At 50.9% G+C, this 12,633-nt stretch overlaps 1 protein-coding gene across 1 annotated transcript; it reads left to right on the forward strand.

Annotated features, from left to right (window-relative positions):
• Positions 1–675: 675 nt before the first annotated feature.
• On the forward strand, positions 676–5,626 carry ETV3L (ETS variant transcription factor 3 like). Its single transcript, XM_069478553.1, has 5 exons — positions 676–736; positions 838–1,075; positions 1,327–1,516; positions 1,953–2,073; positions 5,154–5,626. Exons 1-5 carry the CDS (start codon positions 676–678, stop codon positions 5,624–5,626), a joined length of 1,083 nt encoding a protein of 360 aa, XP_069334654.1.
• The last annotated feature ends 7,007 nt before the right edge of the window (positions 5,627–12,633 follow it).

The following is a 12,633-nucleotide window of genomic DNA, read 5'->3' on the forward strand; positions in this document are numbered from 1 at the left end:
GAGTGACACCATTGATAAGTCCATTACCATTCATTTATTCTATCAGCTATCATTCATTAAACACCTACTATGTGCCAGACACTTGGGCCTCATTGGTGAAAAAAAAGCACACAAATATCCCTGCTCCTCTCAAATGTAAACCTGTTCAGAGTACTATAAAGATATGGGTGTGTGTATATGCCACCTCCTTCCCGCTCAAGGTTTAGAAAGACCCCATGAGGAAAAAAAAATAGAAAGAAAGTGATGATTAATTGCATTTTCTTTCGTCTTCTCTAGGGAAAAACTCCAATCCTGTTAAGCCCTAAGAAGAGATCCCATTCTCTGTCTAAATCCCTCAGCAGGGGCAGGATATAGGACCATTGCACTTCTCTCCCTCTATATAAGTGGCTCAGTCCTAAGCCCTGAGTCCGAGTCAGCCTGAGCAGTAAGGAGGTCCCCAGAGAAGGCTGGGCCCTGCCTTGGGTAAGGGGGAGCTTCCTGCCTCAGACTCCCCTTCCTCTGCTTGCCTGGCAATCTCTTGTCCCTTCCCTCCTTTCTCTTTCCTTCCTGTCTCCATTCCTTCCTTCTTCCTTCCTCTTTCATTGCCTTCTCCCTGCCTCCTCCTTTCCCTTCCTCTTAAATGGTGACCATTTCCCCCAAGGCCCTGACACAGCCCTCTCTCACCTGGAGTGGACCATGCACTGCAGCTGCCTGGCCGAGGGCGTCCCGGCCACCCCCGGCAACTACTGGATCTCAGGTGAGCCTCTTGGCCAGGTCTCCCCCCACACTCTTGTGCGGTGGCCTTGGCAGGGCCTCCAGAGTAGCGAGGTGGCCTTCACACGCCCGTCCCCACCCCAGGCTTGGCCTTCCCTGACTGGGCCTACAAGGCAGAGTCGTCCCCGGGCTCCCGGCAGATCCAGCTGTGGCACTTCATCCTGGAGCTGCTGCAGAAGGAAGAGTTCCGCCATGTCATCGCCTGGCAGCAGGGAGAGTACGGGGAGTTTGTCATCAAGGATCCAGATGAGGTGGCCCGCCTCTGGGGCCGCAGGAAATGCAAACCACAGATGAATTATGACAAGCTGAGCCGGGCCCTCAGGTGAGAGGAGGTGGCCAACATGACCAGAGAGAGCAGAGTTCAAAGAAGAAAGCTGTGGTTTCTGGCACCCCTGTTCCACCAAAGCTTGGGAAATGTCCTCGCACGTAGTAAGATGCCCAGTGGTTCTCCAGGAAGTGCTCAGAGTTAGCCTTGCTGGCGGGGGGACGGGGTGGGGAAGGATGTGACTGGGTCTCTGAATCCATTCCCTGCTCACTGGGCCAACACTCTGTTCTCAATCTCGGATTCTCCAGATATTACTACAATAAAAGGATCCTGCACAAGACCAAAGGCAAAAGGTTCACTTACAAGTTCAACTTCAGCAAGCTCATCGTAGTCAACTATCCTCTGTGGGAAGTGCAGGTGCCGCCGTCCCCCCATCTGCTGCTGGGGGCCCCTGCCCTGTGTCGGCCAGCCCTGGTGCCCATGGGTATGCAGAGTGAGGTAGGCATGAAAGTGGCCCCTGTCCCCAAGACTCCACCAGGCCCTGCCCCTCTGCCCAGGAGGCTGCCTCCCATCCTCCTGTCCACCTCAGGGGCCCATCAGCCTGCAATTTCCTTCTCCCTCTGCATCCTAGTCCCGGAGCGCCCAGGCGCAGGGGTATTTAACTATCTGCATGGAACAGCAGCCACCTATGAGACAGGGTGACTCCTGTGCTGGCATCACTCTGTTGATGGTGGGTCAGAGGGAAGCGGGTAGGGGTCTCAGGGGAGGGTCCAGGGCATCTGAGACTGTAGGCAGCACATGGAAGTGGTTATTCAACAATCAGTATAAGAGTATGTCATTGTTTTAGCCACTGGGTGACAGAACCAGTGTGTACTGGAGGAATATATGCCAGGGAGAGCCCGTCCCACTCCCACCCATACTTCTGACTCCTCAGACCCTGCACAGCATGCTGTTCACCCACTGGGCCATGGTGGAGCAGCTGGCTGGACAGTGGACCACCCGAGGACCACCAGAAGCACCTGGGGACAAGAAGGGGAGCAGCAGCAGCATCCACCGTGAGTGTGCAGGGCTGGGGAGGGCCCAGGAATCCCTGCCTCACATGGCTGAGGGGGCATGAGACAAGGGAGATTATATAAGTCATTCATTCATTCATTCAACCAACACTCATTGAGCACCAGCTGTTTACCAGGTGTGAGGGTACAGAGATGGAGGACGGCCCTTCAAGATGCACAGAGCCTGGTGGGGAGCAGAGATGATATTACTGCCAGTGACCATGCTGAGATTCAGGAGAACACAAGGTGCTATGGGGCTCAGAGAAGGAACTGGGGCTTCCCAGACGATGTGACTCCTGAGCAGGTGAAGGAGGTAGAGAAAAGATGCCCAAACGAAGGCAATAGCATTTATAAAGCAAAACGCCACGAGCAAGCGTAGGAAATCTGCAGACATACTAGTAGCTTGCTAAAGTCAGAGAGTAACTTACATGATGGGCCTGGGAACAAGCAGGAAGGGTGAGAAATGGGGTTGGCAAGACACACAGGTGTCTGGGCACAGAAGGCTTCGCAGGCCATCTTAAGGGGGTTGGATGTTATCCCATGGGTGGGGGGACCAGGAGGGAGAGACCTGTTCAGATTTTCACTTATAAAGATTACCCAGGTTATGTGTAGAGTCTGGGTTGGACAAGGCATAAGACCCGGGTTGGGATGCTTTTGAAGATGATCTAGGCAGAGATGATAGGGCTAGCACCAAGACAAGCTGGTGGGGTGAAGGAGGAGGCTCAACTGGAGAGAGACTAGGAAGATAAAGTTCACTCATTCATTTCTTCCTTCATCAGATGTTTAATGACCTCCTTTTTAATGTGCCAGGCCCTGTCCTAGGGGCAGAAGGTGCCGATGTGAGCAAGACCTCCTTTATAGGGCTTGGAGGCCAGAGGGGTGCAGGCATTCAGTTAACGACGGATGAGTGACCATGGTGTGCTGACTGCTGAGAGGGAAGACTCAGGGAAGACTTTCTCAGGGAAGACTCCTCAGGGAAGACTTTCTTGACAAAATGACATTCGAGCTGAGACCCAAAGCATACAAGGTGTCAGCGTAGCTCAGAGGGAATGGGGAGAGCATGGCGAGCAGGCAGAACAGTGTGTGCAAGGGCCCTGGGGCAGGAAAGAGGGACTGGGAGGAGGCCAGTGTGGTGGCACATGGCAAGCGAGTGGAGGAGAGAGTGGAAGTGCAGGCAGACGTCAGCCCTCACGGTGGCTGGAAGCTGGGAGGCAACATTAGATTTTCTGTGAAGATAGCAGAGACCCAAGAACCACCCTCCACTGCAGGCAATCTCATGGAATAAGGACTCATGGCAGCTGGGGACCCAGACTCTGCACCCCAGCGAGTGCGGCCTAGGCCGTGGGTGTGGGGCAGCCCAGGCCTGCTGGAACTTGCTGGGCCACTGCCTGGAGCTAGAAGTACCTGAACAGCCGTCCCTGTTCCTCCACCCCCAGCCATCCCCTCCCAGCCCTGGGAATGCCTTGGGCACAGAGCCTCTCTCTTTGGGAAACTATGGGGGGGGGGGGGTGAAGGTGTTCCTTCCAAGCCTCAGCGTGGAGTGGCGACTTTGCAACTCCCTGCCCTGTGAGGGCACACACGCATGCCCGCCTATGATTGGGCCCTGAGGGATGCTGAGCAGGTTTAGGTCACCAGAAGGTTACTAGCAGCCACATGCCCCACTTCTAGATTGGGACTTCAGAGGACTGTGCCAGCCCCCACCTCCACCCTCACTCAGAGCATTTGGTGCCAAGAAAGGAAGCTGCTTCCAGGAGACAGAGAGCCGGAGCCAGGGAGCGGCAGGGCCAGTGTCATCGGGAAAGGGTGAGAGAGAGAGGGGAGGACTCATAGAAATATCTCCTGCACATGCCTGCTGGGCCGTGAGGGGAGACAGCCTTGACCTCGGGCGCCATGGACACAAGCGTCCTGTGAAACAGCAGTCTCCATCTCATCTAAGGACCCGAGGAAAAGGACAGTGGCCCAGAGAGAAAGGACACTCTGGCAGGGGTCCCCACACTTCTCCCAGAGGATCATTGTTACTGTTCTCTCTTCATCCATCTGACTGCAGGAATGTTGTTCCTGTCACACACACTGGGTGTATTGAGTAACAACTACTTTGTGTTTCCAGTTTGTATTCACTGTAGCCCCACCAATGTGACCACGTTGGATTGATACTTGCTCTTTTAGTTAAATGATGTGACCTTGCTAAGAAAAACGTGCAATTGCAGTAAGGCTTTTGGAACTATAGAAAGTGGTTTGAAGTTTTATATAATCATCTCCAAGGACCTCAGGCTGGGAGGCCCTACTGTAGGGTCTGGGGGTCCCTCCAGACTCGCCCTCCCCGCCCCTCCCTGTCCACCCCCCGGAGCCTGGAGTCCAGAAGGCATGGGAGCAGGGACGCCTTCCTGGAGGAGGACAGTTATGGATGGGCAGAGTCGGACAGAGAAGGAGAAGGCAGGGGCTCAGTCATGAGCTCTGCAGGCCCCTTCTTACCCATCCTGCCACTGATCTGAGCTAGGACAGGGGATTTTATGCATGAAGAAACAGAGGCCTGCAAATTTACATGACAAGCCCAAAGCCACACAACCAGTTCTTTACCCAGCTAGAACAGAGGCCTTTGCTGCAGGGGCCAAGGGTGAAGAATGGATTCATTGAGTTATGGCAAAGAATATCCTTCTTTCATTCATTCGCCACGTTTTTATTGAGCACTTACTATGTGCCAGGCTGGGCTGGATTCAGGGGAGAATAAAACAGAACCAGTTCCTGCCCCCACAGAGTTTGAGACACAGACATTAAATAAATAAGCACACAAATGACTACATGATGCTACCTACCTGAGCTGCGTGCCCTGGAGGACAGGTTCAAGGAGTCAGGAGAGCAGCTGTCACCTGGCTTGGGGAGTCCTGGGAGGCGTCCCCAAAGAAATGACATTTATGATGAGGCCTGAAGAAAAGCACAAAAGGATGGGCAGGGAGCAGGGAGAGGGAGAGAGACTTTCATTCCAGAGGTGAAAAGGAACAGGGAACTAGGGAACGGGGCAGCATGGGGCATCCCAGAGCGCTGGGGGTGCGCTTGTGACCCTTCCTCTCTTTCTCCTTCTCTAGGACTTGGCTCTGCCCCAGGCCCCTGCCGGCTGGGCCCTTGCTGCCATTTGGGGAGCATCCAAGGCGAGCTGCCGGGTTTCACCTCCTTCGCCCGTCCCCTCCCGCCCCCTCTCCCCTCCAACTGGACCAGCCTTTCAGGGCCCTTCTTGCCTCCTCTGGCCTCAGAGCAGCAGCTCCCAGGCTCCTCCAAACCAGACACTTTGCTCCCAGGACCCGGGTGTCCCCCCGGGGCCTGGCATTCTCCAGGGCTTCCCCTGCTGGCCAGGCTGGGCCAGGGTGCAGGTGGGAGACTTCGGTGCTTGTCCCTCAGGCCTGAGGGGCTGGAGGTAAAGCCTGATCCCATGATGGGGGCTCAGGGGGAGCCCAGGAAGGGCTTCTCCTCACAGAACCATGGCTTCAGAGCTGGGGAGCAGAGCCCTGCGTCCCCCGATCTGGAGAACCTCAAAGCGGTGTGGCCCTTGGATCCTCCTTAATTGGAGCGGAAGATGTGAGGTGGCGGGGGTGGGTCCTCCAAACTCATCCCTCCTCTTGCCCACCTTCTCTGGCTGGACACGGGCTGAAACTGCAGAGGATTTGAAGGGGTGGAGTTGGGCCCCGGGGGGGCCTTGCAGGGAGGGCACAAACGTGGGGAGGAGGAACACTGAGGCGGGGTGCCCCTGCTCTCCCACCAAATTGCGAATCAGTCTAAGGAGACAGTCTTAATCTCAGCTTTTCCTGAGGGCGATGAGAACAAGGTTTCCATCATCTGAAGCCCCATACTTGCCCACGTGAGCGGGGAGATTAAGGGTGTAGGCTGGGGAGGGGCCGGGGTTGTTTTGTCCCTAGGCTGCGGTACCAACCCCAGTACGAGTCCACGGCCTGTTAGGGACCGGTCCGCAGAGCTCTGCCCCCACCCCTCCCTCCCCAGCATCCATGGAAAATTTGTCTTCTATGAAACTTAGGAAGTGGGGTGGCTGCACAGCAGGAGGTGAGCAGCAGGCAAGCAAGCAAAGCTTCAGGCTTCATCTTTGTCTGTATTTATAGCAGCTCCCCATCCTCACCGCCTCACCTTCCCACCCCCGCCCCCCACCGCCCTGCTGTGGAAAACTTGTCTTCCATAAAACCAGCCCCTGGTGCCAAAAAGTTGGGGACCCCGCCTCAGGCAACTCCTTCTCTGGAGCGCATCTCCCTAACCCAGGCTAAGGTCTCCATTCCCCTTCCCACAGCTCTATGCATGGCCCTCCCATCCCTCTGATTTCTAAGGCCCTGGAAACTCCTGTCCTCTGCAGGCACTTCCTTCTATCTCCATTTCCCCAAGACTCAGGCAGGTGGGGTAGGGAGAGCCTGGCCTCCCCAGCTCTGTAATACTCCACTGCGACCATGAATAAAATGCCCTTGCAAATGGCTTCTGGGCCCCAGCCCCCTCCCGGCTCCACCTGTGTTCTAACTGGTGTGACAGGAAGGGAGCAGGGGTGGGGGGACCTAGGGGAGGGCCTGAGGCCTGGAGTGGAGCTGGACATCCGACCCCCCAGTCTTCTCACTCCCACCACCATCTCTTCTCCAGAGAAAGAAGCTGAAGGAATCAGGGGCATGAAGGGCTCCCTGGACGACATGGGAAACCAGCCTCAAGGCAGAATCTTCAGAACAGAGCAGGGTCTTCACAGAATGACCCTCAGATCCCTATGGAGGATCTCGGAGCAGAAGGGAAGACAGAGGGCGTCGGCAGGGGTCCCTCTTCCTCTGCTCCCCAAGCTGTACGAATGCCACACAGAGCAGACTTGAGGCAGCAGGTGGCTGGGGAGTTGGGGCCATGGAAGAGAGAGGGTCTTGGCTCAACCAGGACAGGCCAACAGAGAGGGACACTTCAGGAGCCAAGGCGATCGATCCACATTCCTCGCCTGTCTCTAGGCCATCAATTCCACACTCAGAATGTGTCTCCCCTTAGGCCGGGCGCGGTGGCTCACGCCTGTAATCCTAGCACTCTGGGAGGCTGCAGCGGATGGATCGCTTGAGGTCAGGAGTTCGAGACCAGCCTGAGCAAGAGCGAGACTCCATCTCTACTAAAAATAGACAGAAATTATCTGGCCAACTAAAATATATATAGAAAAAATTAGCCGGGCATGGTGGCACATGCCTGTAGTCCCAGCTACTCGGGAGGCTGAGGCAGTAGGATTGCTTGAGCCCAGGAGTTTGAGGTTGCTGTGAGCTAGGCTGACGCCACGGCACTCACTCTAGCCCGGGCAATAGAGTGAGACTCTGTCTCAAAGAAAAAAAAAAAAAAAAGAATGCGTCTCCCCTTCCTTTCTGTGACATGGAGTATGAACTAAGGAGGCACCGAGGGCTCCTTTTGCCCATTGTTTGTCCCTGTCCCTCAGTTCAAGGAGCAGGTGTGCGTCCCCCTCCCGGCGGCTCCCCGGGCTTTTGCTTTCTGCAGATGCAATGCCGCCATGGCAATGGGAAAGGAGAGACCGGGTGGGCGGTAGGGGACCCTCATCCCACAGAAAGGGTGAGAAGGGCAAAGAACTGGGCCCTGGGAATCCCAGCGGGATCTCGGCCAGGAGAAAGGATCTGTGGGAGTTCTTCACCTTAGTCTGCCTCCCTCAACACAGGTGCCAGAAAAAGGGACCACAGAGCCTCTCTCCCAGGAGTTCCCAGGGCTGCAATGAAAACTGCTTCTCCCTTGTCCCCAAAGCAACAGGCCCATCCCCAGCCCTGCAGCAAGGACGAACCCCCAGGGGCTTTCCCATCACCCTGCCCAGCTTTCGGAGACAAAGGGCTAGTGTCTTCTGCTCCAGCATAAGGAACTAGATGGTATTGTCATGGGGCTTGGGCCCTGTTCAGAGAGACCAGCCCCAGGGACAGGGTTCTTCTCCATAATGGGGACCCTCAGGTGCCCTCTGCCTGACCCCACCTCCTCTTCAGTGATTTGTGGTGGCTGTGACCCCACATTTCAGGCAATGGAAAATTATTCTAAAATTTTTCTTGGGGGTAAGGGACCCTGACTAAAAGCTCAGCCCCAGAGGACTTAATCTTCCAGGTGGTATGTTCTGCATTGCAGGCAATAGATTCGAGTAGAGCTGACTTTCTCCACCTTGGCACTATTGACGTTTTTGGCTGCATAGTTCTTTGGTGTGGGGAGCTGTCCTGTGCATTCCAGGATGTTCAGCAGCAACTGGGGCCTCTACCCAGTAGATAACAGTAGCACCTTCCCCTACCAAATTGAGACAACCAAAAATGTCTCCAGACATTGTTAAATGTCCTCTGGGGAGAGAGGGGAAATCGTCCCCAGTGGAGAACAACTGGCAGAGATGGGAACCAGGCTCCAACTCAAAGAGCCGTTGGCCTCCACATTACCAGAGTGCCCTCTGGTGGCCAGAGTCTGGCCCAGCAGTCAGAAAAGTTCCGCGCTCTGCACTAGGCCGGGTGTGCAGAGCCCACCCCAGGGCTCTTCTGAAATGAAGGGGTGATGGGCACCTTGGAGTCCACTGAGAAGAGGATGGGAGTAGCAGGATGAAAACATTTTATGAGAACCCTCCCATTTCAAGCCCCCTTAGCAAATCATAGACTAGCCACCAAAGGATCAACAGGTCTAATGTGACAACAGAATCCGCGGGCTGTCAGTTTCTGGTACAATAGATGCAGCCATCAACCCCAGACATCACACCCTCTGGCCCTCTGTGACTGTCAGCCTCACCTGGGAGCAGCCTGGTGTGGATGCCCAGCCTTATCTGGGAGCAGCGGAAACCAGGACAAGGACAGCCAAGTCAGCTCCCAGCCACCCTGCTCCTGGACACTCAGCTCTATCACACCAGGGACACTAAAAGACAGATTCGTGGGCCTCAAGGATTTTAGGGAGTCAGACTCCCAGGCTTCACAAATCTTATGCTGTTAGGAGCCAGAAGGGACCTTTGAGATCATCGAGTTCAACCCCTCTATCTTTACAGGCCCAGAGAGAGGAGGGGACTTGTTCAAAATCATACGTATAGAAAAACCGAATTTTGAATATACATTTCCTAATTATCAGTTAATGCTCTTTCCATCCTACCACAATCACTTGACTGGAGAGTCTAAAATTCCTCAGAAATAAGAATATATTAATATCATATGTTGAGAGAACAATGTAAGTTATTCCTGTGTGGTTTTTAACATGACCATAGTAGTGAGCATTTTCCTTTTTGTGTGCATTTTAGCACTTGATTACATAGCATCTGGTTTTGTCCTCTAATTGTCCCATGTGCACTAATATCATGTCCCCATAAAGCTGGTGTTCTCGGGGAAATATAGCACACACACACACACACACACACACACACTATAGCATTTGATTAGCACGCGGAAGAGGCCTTGGAGATTTAAAAACAAAACCAAAACCAACATATTTGCTGCCCTAAATTATTGGTGGCAGTGAGGATAATCCCCACTCTCTCTCTCTTATTCCCTAATGAAGATCTTAACCCAGGGGAAGAAAAAAATTCAAGCACCATACATGTTTTATATGTATAAGGCTTCAGCACTCAACCCTGGTCATACCCACATAAACATGGATAATACCAAACATGCTGTTCCATAGCACAATTAATATTTCATGGACATCTTCCCACTTACATATACGTATAAATATACAGTCATGCTCTGCTTAACGACAGGGAAACATTCTGAGAAATGCATCTTTAGGCAATTTCATGGTTGTGCGAACATGGTAAGTGTGTACTTATACAAACCTAGGTGGTGTATGTAGCCTACTACGCAGCCAGCCTATACGGTACAGCCTGTTGCTCCCAGGCTGCAAACCCGTACAGCATGTTACTGTACTGAATACTGTAGGCGATTGTAACACAGTGGTAAATATTTGTGTATCTGAACACTAAACATAGAAAAGGCACAGGAAAAATATAGTATAAAAGATTTAAAATGGGACACCCATGTAGGGCGCCTACCATGAATGGAGTTTGCAGGACTAGGGCTGCTCTGGGTGACTGAGTGAGTGAGCGGAGAGTGAACGAGAAGGCCTGGGACGTAGCTGTGCCCCACTGCAGACTTTATAAACACTGTACATGCAGGCTGCACTAAATTTCTTTCTTCAATAATAAACTAACCTTAGCTTGTAACATTTTTACTTCATAAACTTTTTAATTTTTTTAACTTTTAACTCTTTTGTAATAACACAGCTTTAAACACACATTGTACTGTTGTAGAAAAATATGTTCTTTCTTTATATCTTTGTTCTATAAGTTTTTTTCTACCAAAATTTTTTTTTTTTTTTTTTTTTTTTACTTTTTAAAATGTTTTGTTAAAAACTAAGACACAAACACACACATTAGCCTAGGCCTACACAGGGTCAGAATCATCAGTATCACTGTCTTCCACCTCCACATCTTATCCCACTGGGAGGTCTTCAGGGGCAATAACATGTTTGGCACTGTCATCTCCTCTGATAGCAATGATTTCTTCTGGAATACCTCCCGAAGGATCTGCCCGAACTGTTTTGCAGTTAACTGTTTTTTTTTTTTTGTAAGTATAAGGAGTACACTCTAAAATAATGATTAAAAAGTATAGTATAGTACAATATAGTATGGTATAGTAAATACATAAACCAGTAACTGCCATTTATTATCATTATCAAGTATTATGTACCATGCATAATTGTGTGCGCTATAGTTTTATAGGACTGGCAGTGCAGTAGGTTTGTTTACACCAGCATCACCACAAACATATAAAGAGTTTGTTGCACCATGACATTACAACAGGTTCAATGTCGCTAGGTGGGAGGGATTTTTCAGCTTTGTCACAGTCTTATGGGACCACTGTCATACATGCAGTCCACTGTTGACCGAAAAGTTGTTTTGTGGCACGTGTATGTATGTATTAATAATTCAGCAAACATTTATTAAATGCCTACTATGTGCCAGACATGTACTGCCAGGTGCTAAGAGGTGGCGTACCTGCCTGAAGACACTATCATCTGTGAAGTGTCACACAGGCAGCCCTACAGAAGCCAGTAGTTGCACAGAAAGCAGGTGAGCGCACAGGCGGGATGGGGCAGGGGAGGAGTGGAGAAGGAGCCAGGGAGGCCTCTGGGCAGTGCAGGGGCCTGACAATCCCAGCAGGGGATGGAGTACAGAGCACTTGACATGCACAATTTCTTTATAAAAGTTCAACATCTAATTTAAATATAAGTTTTGTTTAAAATATCTGAAAATAACTCTTAACAAGTCACCTCTAATCCCCAAACACAGAAGGCCAGACAATATGTGCCAATCACTTATAAAATTGTCAGCAGGCATACACAATTTTTTGGTTCCTTTTTTCCATCTGATATTACTTCATAAACACTACGCCATATATTTATAGCTGATGTTGATCATCTTAACCACAGCAAATACTGTCATGTTGATTCAGCATATCTTTAACCATTACCCTTTTGGTGATCTTTTAGGTTGCTTCTCGTTATTTGCTTTATAAATAAAATGGTTTCAAAACCTTTGTCCATAGTCGTCATCTTTTTTGTTTTTCTTTCCTTGTATTAATTCCTTGAGATAAATTCTCAGGACTGAAATTACAGGGTCAGAAATGATGACATTTTAATGGCTTTAGATATATATTGCCCAACTGTCCCCCAAAAGGATTATAATACTTTTTAAAAGTGACATTTACACACCACTAACTATGAGCCATCCTGTCCTAAGTGCTTTGCGTGCATCAGCTAAACCAATACAAGCGCTTTAGTAGATAGGCACTACTATCATCCCGTTTCACAAATGAGGAAATTGTGGCCTGCAGAGGTAAAATAACCTGCTCAGGGTCACATTCCTGGCAAGTGGCAGAGCTAGGATTCAGGCCCGAGCAGTCTGGCCCCACAGCCTCTGCTCAAGCGCTGGCCTACCATGCCACCCACGAAACACAAGTCCTCCTGGAGCCGCGGCAGCTGTGGCTGTTCCCCACCTTTGGCTACTTTTATTAATAGGAGTAAACTGTTATGTCATTACTGTCTTTTTTGGTACATCTTCAAATAGTGAGGGAAACCAACATTTTTATGCTCCTTTGCTATGTATAATTTGGACTCTTCTGTTTCAAAATTAGGAACAAGGACTATCTCTCTAATACAATATTGAAAAGATATTGTAAATTCATATTATGGTCGGGTGAGGAGGGAGGGGGGAAATAGGGATAGGTGAAGACAGAGGAAGCAAAAAGGGGAAAGAACTCTTCAGAAGGCCTTGAGGGAAAGGGGGAAGAGAACATTCCATACGCCAGGCTGGCCATCACTTATTTCAGTTAGTGTTAAAAAAAATAAATTACTTTTGTAGGACTCCCCTCTCGCCACTTGGGCTGAAACCTGTAATTTCATGTGAAATGTTAATACTATAGCTAATCAATCACTGTTGGTAATTCCGTCATTGTTTTGTCCTAAACATTTCAGAGGCTCAGACCGTGCAGGGTGATCACCAAGGGAAAACGGAGCAAGCACGGTCATAATTTCCTGGAGGGTTCAGCCAGGAGA

Source organism: Eulemur rufifrons, chromosome 8 (assembly GCF_041146395.1).
Source record: "Eulemur rufifrons isolate Redbay chromosome 8, OSU_ERuf_1, whole genome shotgun sequence".
Classification (NCBI taxonomy): domain Eukaryota; kingdom Metazoa; phylum Chordata; class Mammalia; order Primates; family Lemuridae; genus Eulemur; species Eulemur rufifrons.